At 43.5% G+C, this 16,502-nt stretch overlaps 1 protein-coding gene across 1 annotated transcript in view; it reads right to left on the bottom strand.

The window, feature by feature from the left end:
* The window catches only part of BDP1 (BDP1 general transcription factor IIIB subunit), a 219,527-nt gene that overhangs the window by 132,591 nt on the left and 70,434 nt on the right, over positions 1–16,502 (bottom strand). Inside the window, exons 13-16 of the mRNA XM_082243266.1 lie at positions 15,619–15,742; positions 13,003–13,070; positions 8,980–9,205; positions 2,327–2,466 (exon numbers count right to left, since the gene is read on the bottom strand). Coding sequence (XP_082099392.1) covers positions 2,327–2,466; positions 8,980–9,205; positions 13,003–13,070; positions 15,619–15,742 — 558 coding nt within the window. The remainder of the gene's footprint in view (positions 1–2,326; positions 2,467–8,979; positions 9,206–13,002; positions 13,071–15,618; positions 15,743–16,502) is intronic.

Below are 16,502 nucleotides of genomic sequence, written 5' to 3' on the forward strand. Positions count from 1 at the left end.
AAGATTTTATTGGACATTTGATTGTTTACCGTTTTCTGCTTTGGAGTATGGACACTTATTACTTCTAATACTTTCACCTATTTATTCACGGATATTTCTTATTTATTTCACAAAATACATGAATTGTTATATATATATTTTTAGCACTATAAGATTTGTGTGATACACACGGACACCCCAGCACATAGCATTTTCTTTTTAATATCCATTAATTTTAGGATACACGTTCAATATTAACCATTTGCATAGTTTTATCCCCAAGCAGGATTTTATATATATTGGATTTTTTTCCATTTTTCACATTTTAGGAATCACATATTATATATCACATTTTTATCTCTCAGTGATGGAAGAATGCCTGATGGGAGTTCAACTGTCCATCCCTGGTGAGAAAATGATTCAGAGCTCGAATGCCCACATCATGTGGAATTAATGTGTACAGCGAGCACACATCCAAGGAGGCCCACTGGTATCAGTTATCCCATGGATATTGTTGGAGTATATTCAGCACATGGCCCGAATCCTAGATGTAGGAGGGAAGTTGTTGCACGATTGGTTGTAAAAACCAATCGATGTATTCGGAAAGTCCACTGATAAAACTATCAGTGCCGGCCACAATGAGTCTACCCGGGGGATCCACCAGGGATTTGTGGACCTTAGGGAGATAGTAAAAATATGGAGTACTACATGCTGGGGGTAGAAGAAAATGACCCTCCCTCTTGGTGAGCACCTCAGCCCCAACAGCTGCCTGTACCTTCTCCCCAATGGCCAATTGGAACTCGAGGGGGGGGATCTTGAGGTAGAACAATGTGGGTATCAATATCAGACAATAATCGTAGAGACTCCTGGGTGTAGGCCACCCGGTCTTGGATCACGATGCTACCAAACTTGTCTGCCTGCGTAATCACAATGTCACTATTGGATTTAAGTGCTTTTAAAGCACTCTGCTCAGAGGATAACAAATTGGACCTCGGTGTAGTGGCGGTGTCACACATGTCAATAAGTTCTTTATAGACAACTTGATAGTAGGCTTCCAAGAAGGGACCTCTCGACTGGGAGGGATAAAAAGTAGACCGTGGACGAAAAAAGTGTACGACCGGAGGATCAAAACAGGCCTCAAGAGGTTGGCTGTCAATGTGACCCTCTTCCCAAAGATCCCATAGATCCTGTAATTATGCAGGGTCAAGGGTCTCGCTGGGAAGGCCCACTTCAGGGGAGGAGATACTGTCTGGAGGACCTGCCGATGGAGTGATGGCAATATTGGGCTTAATATAATGCTGCTGGACCGTCAAATTCCAAATGAACCGGTTAAGGTCTTTGAAGATGTGAAATTTGTTGGCCTTAACATTAGGAGCAAAGCTGAGGCCCTTATAAAGAAGGGAATATTCAGCCTCACTCAAAATGTGGGAGGAAATGTTGTAGATTTTGATTGTGCATTCTTTTAAACTACTGCTTCCTTCGTGTCTTTTTTGTTCCTGCTCGCTTCGTTTGCAACCCCCACGTCTACCTCTTGAAGTTTAATTTTTCCTTCTAAAGGCCGGTGGGGGGTAGCCCTAAAAAAGGAGCACTGGAATCAGGACTAGGGACAGGAGGAGTGGCTGTAGGAAAGGTGGAGACCTGTGTTGACTCAATAGGGTCACTGGCCACTAAAAGTTGGTCACTGTCAAGCGGTCCAAACTGGTTGGAAGTAGGAAGGTAGAACTGGGCGTGAGTACTTGACTCAGAGGTGGCCTGTGGGTCCCTAGATGCAGATGGTATGGCAAAATGGACTCCAGGAAGTTGGGAAAGGGCATCACCCACAAGAGGGGCAAACCCCTCTGTGGGGGGCATAGGCTGCCCACGACTGCGGCTGGAAAGGTTGGAATTATATTTCTTATTATTCGTAAGCTTTTTCTTGCTACATCGATTGTTATTTTTGATGGGACCATCACTATTCGCATAAGGAATGTCCTTCATCTGTTCATCTTATGTTTATTGGTGCAATTCGGAAGGATGATAACCTCTTCCAGCCTCAGTGGCTAAGCCTAAGCTCTCTTCACCAGGATTCTGTGTCCTAGAATTAATTACCCTTAGGATCGTAAACAGATGATGGCAATGAATGGTGTGGAGGCAATCGTCGAGACCAATTAAAAACTTTTCCGTCATTGTAATCCTTAATATCACGTTATCCTCAAACCTGTTCAAATTTTGGTCTAAAACCTGTCGCCACTTGGTTTAAAGACAGGAACCTGAGTAGGACTGGACATCTGATTCCAAAGACACCACTAACTCATTAGCCTTGACCAATTTAAAAGTTAAGACTAAAGCCACTGCTCCATAAACTTACTTTATATCCTCCTTTGCAGCTGCACATTCTGGTGGAATAATATCAGAGTCTCCTGGATGTAGCTGGGGAGATTCCAAGGAAGAATTTGTCTGGGCAGGACAAGGAAGGTCCTCTTTTCTGGGAGATCCTGTTATTTCAAGCTAAAAGATAAAAAACGCCCAATTTCTGTGTGAATTCTACAAGTAATTAAGCTTCCACAATTTTAAAGCAAACAAGCAGACTTTTAAAAGTTAATATAAAAATAAAAAAAAATAAAATAAAAAAATACCAAAAGTAATGGGACTTCTGCCTTTACATGCACATGACCTTTAATGGCATCCCAGTCTTAGTTCGTAGGGTTCAATGTTGAGTTGGCCCACCCTTGCAGCTATAACAGCTTCAACTCCTCTGGGAAGGCTGTCCACAAGGTTTAGCAGTGTGTCTATGGGAATGTTTTACCATTCTTCCAGAAGCCCATTTTCCTTTCAATATACAGTATAGCCTTGCACTAATTTTACTGCCCCCAGATAATAATTTAAAATGTATATGAAAAAACCTTGCACTATAAAATATTAAATGGGAATCATTATTTTGTGTTCACCAAATCCTTGTGACAACAAATCTTTCTGCCACCCTATAAGATATAAATACTAGTGATCGACCAATTGTCAGCAAAGCCGATATAGAGAGCCGATATGCACTTTCCTCGATATAACTTTAACACCCAACGCTCACTCCAATGGGAATAACAGGCGTGCTGCTCTCCTCAGGCGGGAAACTCCAATCAGAAGTGCATAAAAAAGAGAGAAAGGGAGGCACAAACACCTGGTGCATAACCCTTGGACACCTATAAAACTTTTATTAAAAAGCCAAAAACAAACTCACAGACATGAAGAACATATATCGCATAGAATGAGTCCACCACATATGGAGGTAATCGTCCCTATCGTTGGACCGCTAACGCGTTTCGGGAGACGCTCCCTTCTTCAGTGGCTTTTTAATAAAAGTTTTAAAGGGGTCTGTGGGTAATGCACCAGGTGTTTGCGCCTCCTTTTCTCTCTTTTTTTATGCACTGGCCGATATTGCCGATATTTCGGGAAAGTGCTTGTACCGGAGTGATGCCTGCAGCTAGAGGCATCACCCCAGTACCGGCGTCCATAGCCGACGATCGGCTGTATTGTAATGACAACCAATGCGGCTGAAGCCGCTCGGCTGTCATTAGAAGGAGCGGGAGGGGACGTGCCCCCTTCCCGCCGCCTTCCGCAGCGCGCCTGGGTCTCCCGTTCCACTGGGAGACCCGGGCAACTAGCCTGCACGGCCGCCGAAGACCTGATCAAAGCCAAATTTGGCTCTGATCGGGTCTCCATGTAAAAACCCGGAAGTGATGTCATGACATCACTTCCGGGGTACTCGGCCCCAGATTTAAAAAAATTACAGCATTCAAAACAGCCAAACTTGGCGTTTTGAATGCTTTTAAGTGCAGAGGAGGGGTTTGGGGTCTTTTAGACCCCCAGATCCCTCCAAAAGAGTACCTGTCAAGTGTTAAAAAAATAAAAACATTTTTTAAATGTACGAAAATATCGGCCAATATCAGCTGATACCGATATGCAATGGCAAAAATATCGGTATCAGTATCGTTCACGAAAAACCGATATCGGTCGATAACTAATAAATACACTGTGATATAATACAGTCCTAAAACAAGTTTCCACTGTTTACATAGGGGAGAGTGAAATAAGTGAAATCCCAAGTATAAAAGCAGTTTTGCTATACCATGAAGAAGGATGCTGTATAGATGATATTTATTGTGGATTTAGAAGTGTTAACACAATGTTGAGTTTGGGCAATCTGCACTTTGTTAGTGCCCCTTTATTTACTGCATAGATTTACATTGGAGGACTTCTTTGTACAAGTGTTAGATCATTTGCATATACACTCCAGGGGAGAAGATCACAATATGGATCTGGTAAAATTGGAACATAGATGGATATAAAATTTAGGAAATGCATTACCAGGCCAAAATAAAAAAATTTGATTTTTGACTTACCGTAAAATCCATTTTTCTAATGTTCATTGACTGACACAGCTCCTCATCTTCTTGACTACATGGGTTATGCTGCCCCCTACAGGAAAGAACTTGACTAAACTTATGGGGCAGTCCCATGGGGTATACTCCCCCTCTCTGCTATAGGTACTCAGTTTTGCTACAAGCAGTGTCAGAAGAAAAAAACCAAACTCCAGAGGGGTGGGTGCTGTGCCCGTCAATGAACAGCAGAGAAATGGATTTTACGGTAAGTCAAAAATCCCATTTTCTCTTTTGTTCATTGACGGACACAGCTCCTTATCTTCTTGATTAAGTGGACCATACCAAAGCAGTATCAACCATGAGGGGTGGGAACAGCAAGAAAAAAAATAATTCCCAAGGCTAAACATAGCCAACCAGGTAACATGGAGCTTAACCATAAAACAATTGGAGCTCATCTTTTAAAAAAAAAAAAATGAAAACACCCTCAAAGAGGACCTAGTCCTCTAAACATACATATACCCACTCTTGTCCTTAGTCCTCCATTGACTCCCATTTCATCCCCTTTATTTATACACCCAGCCAAATTTGATACCTGAACTGCTAGTGAATTTCCAAACATCCCAATACACCTTCATGGTGTCTCCAAACACAAATTGGCAACATATCTATACTCACAAAGAAAAAGTATATGTATACTCATTAACTCCCCAAAGCCAATCTGTTTGCTTAGTGTTGTTTGTAAACAGCATGTTCTACTCCATTGGAACATTGCTACCTCCCCCTCAAACTAAGCCATGGTGTACTCTCTCAATTCTTTCAATATATCCACTATGCATTATTAGTCTTTACAATTAAGGATATACAAGCAACTGATCAGCCAGATCCAATCAACTAATTGAACAGGGCAGCCTCTGTGCTGTCCATGATCTGTTAAATAGCTGGCAGGACTCGTCTTATCAAGTCCAGACGAAGCTATGCACTGCTCTTTGCGAAACATGTTGACGACGTGACACTACCTGCAGCAGGAACGGTAATGGGCGGATCCCTGCAGCAGCACGAGGGAACACAGTAACCGACGGCTCTACAGACAGCAGCGATCTGTCTCCCCGCCACTGTACCTCACTGCCTGATCCAAGGCCGACACAGACTCCAACAGGACAGCACAAGGACCCAGACCAAGGCAACCAGAACCTACAGGACCACTGGAATCACTCACCCACAAGAGAGCCAGGACAAGAGCTAAAATCAGGCCACACATCAGTGGAGCAGCGGAGACTCATCCATTCCTTCGGTCCCCAGGGACACATTCAGCTCGCAGCAGCAGCGGCAGTTACCAGCCGACCTGAGCACACAGGATAGAGGTACTATGCAATTACCCTATAAGTGCTGACATACTATCCCCCCAGGATCCCTGTACCTTCTCCTTCCCCCCACTTCTTGATCTTTCTGGATATCCGGACCATCTGGCCCCCCCTGATCTACTAGCAACTGTCTCCTGTGCTTTGCTACTTGCCTCCCTCCCCCACTCCTCCCTGAACCAGCCTTTGGCTCATATCCTTGTGACAATCCTGGCCAGGATACTCTTCTTTGCACTGTCCATCCTCGGTTTCCCATTCCTCCCTTGCTTACCTACTACTACATAGGAGGAACTTGTGCACTGTAGCCAGTACTGGCATACACAATTCATGCATGCAGGGTTGACACTGTCTACTGGCTATTAGCCAGCGGGATCACCCTGACAGTGCCACCCCCCCCCCCCCATTGGACGTCAGTTTAATTGTTTGTATTATTATTATTGTGTATATGTTCACCATGCATAACATTATTTGCTTGTCACCCCCACTGGGTCACATTCACTATTCATAACTTTATTATTGTGTTTAATGTATCACATAGGTTATCGCATCACCGCCATTACTCAATGTAAAGCACCACATACCTCTGCACTTTCCTGTCTGTACCTTAATTGTTACTAGCATTTATTTATAACCAAAATAAATAAAATTTATTTTGAACTAACTGCCCTGCGGTTTCATTCTGTCCATCCCTCAAAGGCTCTCTTTTCTGTCCACTGGCCTTTCCCAGTACACTTTATACCCTCTAAACAGCAGCCTGCAAAACCTTGCGGCTGAAGGAAGCATCCGCAGATGCCAACACATCCACCTTATAAAACTTTGTGAAAGTGTGCACAGATGACCAGGTAGCCGCCTTACAAACCTGCATCACTGACGCCTGATGACAGAAGGTCCAGGAGGCACTAAGCGCCTGAGTAGAGTGCGCCTTAAGAGGGGAAAAAAGGAACCTGACCCTTAAAAGGAATAAGCCTGAACCACAGTCTACCTGATACATCTGGAAATGGTCGAAGCAGAAGCAGCCAACCCTTTGCAAGGTCCATCCGTGAGGACAAATAGTGAGTTTGACTTTCTAAAAGACTCCGTAGCTGCCAGATACACCCTTATTGCCAAACCACATCCAGGGAATGCAAGGCAATTTCCTTAGGATGCTTAGGCCTGGGACACAGGGAGGTCAAAACAATGTCATCATTCAAATGAAAATCAGAGACGACCTTTGGAAGGAACGATGGACAAGGACGAAGTACCACCTTATCCCTGTGAACCACCAGGTAAGGCGAACGACAAGACAGCGCCGCCAGCTCCGACACCCTCCGCGGCGAAGTAATAGCCACCAAAAAGGCCACCTTCTGCGACAATGTAAGCAGGGGAGGATTTTGCAGAACTGACAACACCAAATTGAGGTCCCACGGCGGCAATGGAGACCGCACTGTAGGAACCAAGTGTCTCACTCCCTGGAGAAATTTACGCACCAAGGAGTGTGTGGCCAACGGTCGTTGAAAGAAAACCACCAAAGCCGAAACCTGGCCCTTGATGGTACTCAAGGCCAGGCACTGCTCAACCCCTCATTGGAGGAAGGCCAAGATCAAAGTCATCGAAAAGGAGCCAGGGTGAACCCTGAGGGATTCACACCACACAATGCACATCTTCCAAGTATGATAGTAAATCTTCCTATAAGTAAACGTTCTAGCTTTTAACAGTGCAGGAATCACAGAGTCCGACAACCCTCTATCCTTCAGCACCTGGCTTTCAACAGCCAAGTCGTCAAAGCCAGCGACTGTAAAAGGGGATGGAAGATTGGCCCCTGCGACAACAGATCTTCCCCGATAGGAAGTCTCAAAAGAGCATCCGGAACCAGCCGTACAGGATCAACGTACCAAAACTGGCAAGGCCAGTCTGGAGCCACTAGGATGAACGGAATCACTTCAGCCTTGATCCAGGGCAGGAGTCTCGGCAGAAGCTTAAGGAGGAGGAAAAGCATAAATCAGAGGGGATACCGACTCCAAGGAGCCACTAATGCATCTGTGGTGTGGGCTAGAGGATCCCTGGACAGTGCCACAAACCTCTGCACTTTTGTGTTGAGGCGAGAGGCCAACAGATCCACCTAGGGAGTACTCCACCACAGACAACTGATGAAACACCTCCGGATGAAGTGACCATTCTCTCTGGTCCAACGCTTATCGAATGAGGTAATCCGCCTGCCAATTTTGATGTTTTTTTTTTTTTTTTAAAAAACTATTTTTTCCCCCCATTTTCTGCACAAGTTTGATTGACATTATATATGGACTTTTGAATATTTATTCTATATATTTATTATTTTAGAATTTGCCTTTCACTTCTGTGTATGGTATATCACACGTGGGATTACTTCATCACCTTTTGTTATTTTTAGCATGATTTGCACTTAACTTTTTATATATCATATCTTTACATTAATTCGATTTTTTATACATTAATTGCATTTTATGTTGTTTTCTGACTTTTATGCTATAGTGCCGATCTATTATTTTTATTTTCCACTACAGAAGGAACCGTCCATTTTTTAAGGAGGGAATCCTTATAGAAGTACCGCATTGCAAAACGCTTAGGGATTGCAAAGGTGCATTTCGGGCACCCCCACTGTTTTGTGACAATATTGTCAAAGAAGTCGGAAAAAGGGGAACACCTTCAGCGCTTTGGAGGACCTGTGCGTGGCAAAGGTGACCCGCGCCTCTGATGCTGCGTAAGTCGCATCCTCCATCTTTAAGGTTTTCCTGATAAATCGCATCCACTAGCGCCTTTCATGCACGGCTAAAGGAGCAGAGGAATCATCCTCACTATCTGAGCACACGGTGCGTGGACACAGACCGCGAAGGGTAACTTGCATCCGCGGCAGCTGAATCAGATTCTGTATCTCATGAGACAGAGGAAGCAGGTAAAGGCGGGGGACGATTTTTGCTATCCCGTTTGCCCAGGACCAAATCTACCTTGGACACCAAGGACTCCAGGACCACCATCAGTGCAGTCAGTTGTTGGGACCCAGAGAACCCGACAGCCTCTGAGAAGGGATCAGAAATGTTATAGGGGAGGAGTGACCTCCAAAGCTTATCAGTGTACAATCACCTGAAGGCATGCGCCTGTAACTCAAAACTGTATGAATAAATTGCCTTTGTTCTGTACTGCATGATTATGAGAAATATCAGCCCTTTTTTTCATTAAAAAAGTATAGGTTTTTAGGTTTAAATATGCTTTTAAGGGTTACAAACTTCAACAAGGTATTAGGGCAATTTTAAACTAACAACAAAGAGTTTCCTTACATTTTCAGCTATACTTTTGTCCTTCTGGTGGCTCTGTGATAAGGAATTATCAGCAGGAAGGTCATTTCTTTTCTCAGCAATGTCATCTCTTTCGGATACCAAAACTTTCTCCTGTCTAGCCAATGTCCGCATTGGTATGTTTGGCCGTGGCCTCTGGAATCTACTTCCTGTGAGAGCTGCAGGTCTAGACAGAGATTCTTTCTGTGAATCAGTGGATCCTTCAACCCTAGAATAAAGGTATTGATAAGGAAAATGCAATTAACAAACAACTCTAGCCTTTTGAAAAAGCATAATACTTTAAAACAAGAAGATGATAAAAATCAATCAATCAATCAAGTACACCCTGTTTTCCTTGCAACACAATCAAAGAACCACCCAGAACTATCATTCCTTATTACCAAAAATAGGGGGGAAAAAGCCCCTATTCTACCTTGAAAGGAAATGTTTCCATATTTTATGCGTATTCTATTACAACAAAAAGGTACCATGCACAGATCTTAACATTTTGAATTCTTCCACATGTGCACAGCTGCTAAGAAAACCTGGTCCAATTGACCAGTAAAAGCGTTTTCTTCCATTACACTGATCTAATGTGAGATAGCTCATTTTAACACACTAAAGTGGTATTAAACCCAAAACGAAAAAAATGGATTTTTGTCTTACCGTAAAATCTTATTCTCTGAAGTTCATTGACAGACTCAGCTCCATATAATTCTCAACCATTGGGTTATGCTGCCCCCTAGAGGAGCAGAATGAAGCTTTTTAGCCACACCATGTGTCTAATAGCAACCCCCAACGCAGACACTCTGGCTACCAGTGGAGCCGCATCCAGGAATGCATCACATATATACAGAAGGGCTTGGACCATTTGGTCCGTCAGCTCCAACAGGCCCGACAAGAACTGCTCCATTTCCAAGTTATCTTTCAGCAACTTCGCCCATTCTGTTATGGTCTGTGACACCAGAGTGATCACGAAGACCAGTTTCAGTATTGAGCCCGCTATCACATGCAAATGGCGGGACAGAGCCTCAATCCGTCTATCCACGGGGTCTGTAAATACCGGGGACTCCTCCACCGGAACCACAGTAGACTTGTTTAGTCTGGAAACCGGATGATCCACCTTTGATGGTACGGTCCCATCTAGCGAATACCGCGTCCGCAATGTTGTCAAAAAGTTCCGGACAGGGAAAAACCTTGCCCGACTTCTGGGATTTGCGGGTGGCAAAAGACACCTGCGTTCCTGACACTGTAGAATCATCCGCCATTTTTAAGGTTTCCAACACTGCCATTATAAGTGCCTCCACCAGCGTGCTTTCCCGCACGGCTGCTGACGAGGATACATCCTCCTCGCCATTAGAATGCGAAGACACAGATCCACCAGGATGGCATGCGTCCGTGGCGGCCATATCTACATCAGAATCTGAGGATACTAGAGAGGCAGGGGAAGGCATAGGGCGCTTTCTACTAGTGGTATTTTTTAAAAACTAAATCCACTTTTGACAACAGGTTTTCCAAAATTGCTGTAAATGCAGACAGGGGATGCGACCGCACTGAGGGGGGTCTGTGGGTGAGATTTGGTCCTGGGACTCCATAGTTACTTAAAGAGGTTGTAAACTTGTTTAAAAATTTTTTTTTTTTTTTAAAACCTGCAAGAGAAAGACATAATGAGCTAGTATGCATCGCATACTAGCTCATTATGAAATACTTACCTTAGAACGAGCCCCCGCCGTGCCGCTCTCTTACCTGTATGACGGGCGACATGACATGTCGCTCGTCTTCCGGGATCGCGGCATCCGGTCATCTGATTGGCCGGAGCCGCGGTGACGTCACTCCCGCGCACGCGCGCGGGAGCCGACGGTCACGGCACGGGGCTCTGAAGGAACGGCACGATCAGCCGTTCCTTCAGAGCGCATGCGCCAGTGACGTCACTGGCTGCATTAAAGGTAAATATCTCCTAAACGGTACATGTTTAGGAGATATTTACAGTACCTATAGGTAAGCCTTATCATAGGCTTACCTATAGGTACAACTTCCTGAGGAGGGTTTACTTCCTCTTTAATACAAAAAAAACAGTGTCACTTTAAGAAAAAACGCAATCTGCACCAGCGGCACCACAAGTCCCAGCCCTAGAACAGCCTTCAGCAGGGTGAATGAGAAATACCTAGAGGGACCCCAGTAACATACCACAAAAACGATATTGAGGGATATAGAAACGTTCTGTGCAGAAAGAAAAAACGATCTGACACAGGAAATACCTAGGTCATGTACTAGAGTCACTCTAGCTTCTCCTTGCTGTCTAGCAATCGTGGACTCCAAGAAAATGGCCACCCATGCATTTCTATTGGAAAATTTTAACATTGATGCAGAGCAAAACTACAACAAAATGGCGGTCCCCACAGCATGCCATGCGGTCTCCAGGACACCCCAGGGGAGTCATTAGACAGTGGCATCTGGGGGTCCCCAGGATACACCTCCCCCCCCCCCACAGAACCGCAGCAGTGGCCGCAATACATCCACCCCCCTGAGGTAGGAACCTGCTTGTGGGAGGCGGGGGCCTGGTATCACAGAGAGGCCAGGGGAACCGAGGGATACCCGAGGGTCCGACTTTCCCAAGGAGGGGCCCACATCTACCCGAGACCACCAGAGAAATGGGGGGACACTTACCATAGCAACGGCATCAGGTGGGCACCACTCCAAACAGACTACCTCTGCACCCGGGGTGGGGGTGCTGTCGGCCAGGGGGTACTCTGCGACTCAGGGCGACCCAAGTCGTATGCGTTCCGGCGAGGTGTTTCACGTCGTGGCGAGGCCTAGTGCTGGACTATAACCTGCGCAGTCTCACTGGCTGGGCTGGGAGACCATAAGGATCTAGCATATCCAGTCCGAAACCCAGCCGGCTGTTGCTTGTAGTTCTCTCAGGAACAAAACTAAGTCTTACAAAAAGGTTCCAAAAAAAAAAAAACAGCTAAGACGTAAGTCCCAGCAGGGAACTAGGTCCTACTCCTAAACTAGGCAGAAACAAACTGAAGCCTATAGCAGAGTGTGTAAGTGTATGCCTGCAAGGTTGGCCCCATAGGCTTGGTAAAGCTTTTTCCTGCCTAGTGTTCTACTCCTGTAGGGGGCAGCATAACCCAATGGTCAAGAATTATATGGAGCTGCTGTAGGAACCACTGAAAATGGGGTACCTTGAAGTAGTGGTGGGCTAAAGCACAGTATGGCCATATGGTGTGACCAAATCCCCATATTTACTTTATAAGAGCAGGTGTTTTTAAATAGCCTTGCAAGATTTGAAAACAACTTTTTTCTGTGTATGTGTGCGCTATTATATTGTTCAATTTATATGGAGCTGCGTCTGTCAATGAACGATAGAGACATGTATTATTATATTGCACCTTACTAATCATTAAACGTGGCTGCATTAGTTTCCTTTGAGATTTTTTTCCCTCAGTTTTCACGTCATGATCCAGTCAGTGACACACCTCATGTATTAGGATGCCTATATTTTGAATGGCGAAGCAAGAGACACAACGTTCGAAAGGAGCACTGTAAGTCTGGGAGGTGGGTAATGTTAGATGTACTTGCAAATTTAGATACACTAACAAATTGAAGCCTAACTCGAGCTTGCACTTTTAAGCAGTTGCAGCAAACATTTTGTTTCTTACGGGATGAAGGTTTTCCATAAATAAATAACACCTGATCATTGTAAGCATCCCTGTCAGTGGTAAATGATTTGTCCATTCCATAGAACTGCTAAATCTGCTAGAGACTTACTAGCTAGATCACCAGGTGAAAATAAAAGCAAGAAATAATAAAGAAGAAAAGTAATGCAGCCCCATCATCACATCTAAGAATGGTTAAGTGCGATATAATTAAAATTGCTTTTGGGTTTAATATCGCTTTAACACACACACGTTGAACTGATGGACTATTGTCTTTGTTCAACCTTAACTACTATGCTACTGTTAACTTCAGAAATAAAACCTATTACGGAGTTTGAGTGTTTAAATTACTGTCCACACTTACTCAGTTCCTGTGCGACTGTCTTTAGCCATGTCTTCTTCAAGAGGTGCTTGTTTAGGACTGTCAGAAGTCTAAGAAATAAAATATACAAAATATTCAACAGAAGAGAAAAGATAAGAGGAGCCAATACACCCCTTACTTATCCAAATTACCCTCCATTTGCAAATTATTTCAGCAATAAGACCCCAGAAGTAAAGATGGAATGTAGTAAAATCATGTTCCTTGCGCCATCATTTAGATGTGAAGGCCTTTCCGAGAGCCACCTTCTGACCTCCCCATATATACTATGTTCTTGGTGCAGTTACTTCCCCTTTCTCCAAAAGTGGTCATTCAGTAAGCACAGAAGAAAATAATCATTTTTTACGGTCAAATCCTAACCCCCGGAACTATAATCGCCAATTAACGACATTTGAAAAATATTGTTCAGATGTAGGGAGTATATCCCAGGTGCTTTCTAAAATTTATGATTTGATAAACCTCTCTAAAGTAAAATACCAAGCGTCCTATTTCGATAAATGGGAGAGGGAATTATCTTGTGCCTTCACCATAGAACAGCGACAACATATAACTAACTTGGTTTTTAAATCATCTATATGCACTAGGTACCAAGAATTAAACTTCAAAATTTTAACAAGATGGTATTATACTCCATATAAATTAAATAAAATAGCAATAAATAATTCAGATAGATGTTGGCGATGCTTGGTGGAAGAAGGCACATTAATACATATTTTTTGGTCTTGCCCCAAATTATAAGACTTCTGGAAAAAAGTGAGAGAGACCATGCAAAGGTTTTCAGAAGTAAAGATACCAGAGGACTCGGCTTTTTTCCTGTTACAATTAAGTGAGATACCAATTAAGAGATACAGAGGATCTATAGTATGTCACTTGGCAAATGCAGCTAGAGCTTGTATCCCTCTTAATTGGAAAAAACAAATACCTCCAACAATAGAAGGTTGGACACGTAAAGTAGAAGAAATAAATAAAATGGAGGATTTGGTCCTGACAGCTCAGCATAAAAGAGAAAAATATACAGAAACATGGAGCTCATGGAACTCGTACATGCTTTTAAATCAAGGGAGAAACGGGATAAATGAGGATATGATAGACCCTTGAGTAAATAAAATGATAACTCGGCAGGAAAGGGAAGGGAAAATTCCTTATACTCTCTTCCTCCCCCGCCCCCCCCCCCCCCCCCCATCCTTTTTTTTTAATTTTTTTCTTTGGGGTTGATTTATAAGGGTTGATTTATTTGATTTAGAGATAGAAAAGTTATAGGGTGAAGAACTCATTGGAATATAACTGATTTAGGATACTTGTATATGATATGTTATGTTTAATTGATTTTTTATTGTACAAACTCACCTTGAAACTTTAATAAAAACAATATTTGCAAAAAAAGAAAATAACTTTCCTCCCAATTTATTATGACCACAGCAAGGTAAATGTGAATGCTTAAATGAACTTAACATTCCTTTTCTCTCCCCTCTTCCTTTTTTCTCGCTCTTTTTCCTGATATTCTTTTGTCTGTAGGTTGTCCCATGCTTGTGCCCACCATGTAGGGACATTATCCTGGGCGTAGAGGTGGTTTGATCACTGGACACTTACATATGAAGACCCTTTCTCCTCTATATTATATCTGGGAAGCCTATTGTTTTCTGTCTGCCTAGTTTATAGTACCATTCCCAGTATGTATTTTGGCAGTTTTGCAACAGCAACAAGGATTGTGCCTTTCCTTTTTCATTTAAATGCTTTAACCAAAATGTTGTGGATCTTAGGTCCCCTGTGGGAGATTAGATGATAGCTGTGCAAGGCAGCCCCTTTGAAACCATTGGGAGGCTTCCACAGCTATTTATAGCCACATACATGTAATAGCTCTTTCAGCAATCATGTGTGAGCAGTCGGCCCTGGACACGGGCAGCCTGCATCAGGGGCCAATTATTTGCATGTGATAGACGCATGAGCGATTACATGAGAGTGGCCGCAATGCTCTGCTGGACCTGGCAGTCTCCCATTGCTTTCAATGGGGTTGCCTCCCGCCGCTGGTGGCTCTAAACCCCTGCTGGGGTTCTTGCAGGTAATCAGCATCAGGAGCCCCTTTAACCAAACATGGAAAAGCTACATTGGTACTGTAAAGTGGCCAGAGATAACAATCAAGATTAGATAAAGCCCAATTAAGTAAAAATCATCCCTTGCAGTGGGCAGAGCTGTGCCTGCATTGCAAAGGCTTAAATGCTGGTTTCTATCCAGTGGATGGGAAAAGCCCTTTTACTTACCTCAATCCTCTGCTCCCCCAACACACAGCCCTCCCTCACACTCCGGTGATGCATTGCTCCCCAGTGCTCTCACATCCAATGCAGAGCCGCTAGCCCTGCAGCAGTCTTAATGACATCAGAGGACCTTAGATCACAGGTATAAAGGGGAAAGAGGACATATCTAGGAACACAGAAAAGCCTGCTGGAGCAGAGAATCAGATAAGTAAAATTGCTTTTCCCAGTTTCCTGGACAGATATGAGCATTTAACCCATGCAGTGTGGGTGAAGCCACACTGCAAGGTCGGATTTTTACTTCAACCGGAGTTCAGCTATAATTTACTACTACTACTACTAGTTAACATACCAAGTGACAACTAGTTTCAAAGACAGAATCCTCTTGACTGGTCTCTACTGGAACATTGTCAAAGGAGCCAGTTTGATCCTCCAATGTCTGTGAGCCGGGTATCACACTCAGACTTTCCTGTAAACTAAATACAGAAAAAAAATAAAAAATGAAATACAGCACCTGCTAGAATTTTTCAACTGCTCCGTTAGGTCTGTCAAAAAAATCCTGAAGCATAGGTTTTCTGCCAATCATAAATGCCTTTTAATCCTCTTTGCTTTTCTCTTATAAGTGATATTTATTTTCATGTCAATTGTAGCACTTGTTCACACTAGTCCACTCCTCGGTAGATCACAATACCTTGCAAATACACAGTAATGCAATACAATTTAGGTCACATTCATTTTTTTAGGAGGTCCTGTTACCAACTTGTAAAAGCAAAGAAAAAAATAAATTGTCTTAAATGCTTGCTTACTTGCAGCATCTGGATACAGATGGTGCAGGGATGAAGAAAATATGGAGGGAGATGACTTTACAGTCTGCTTTTTAGGCTTCTTAAAGAGCAACTGCAGTCTGTACACCTAATTTGTAATCAAAACCATATTCGCCATTCTGAAGCTTCCCTCCAACCACTTTGCATAATATTATATATGTACTGTGATTCTGTACTTACCAAATATGCTGCAGAAATCTCCCTCCACCAAGTCTGGCTGCAGCCATTTTAACTGTGGGCAGCTGAACCTGCTGCCTGTTCACTTCCTGGATTTACACACACACACACACATATATATTTACACACAGACAGACACACTTCACACATGCATACATATATACACACACACTAACACCTCTGCTTGCCTGAACATTTATATTCATGAATCTCTGCAATCTCCTGTTATCTCCAC

The sequence above is a fragment of the Pelophylax lessonae genome (assembly GCF_965119305.1).
Source record: "Pelophylax lessonae genome assembly, chromosome: 1".
Classification (NCBI taxonomy): Eukaryota; Metazoa; Chordata; class Amphibia; order Anura; family Ranidae; genus Pelophylax; species Pelophylax lessonae.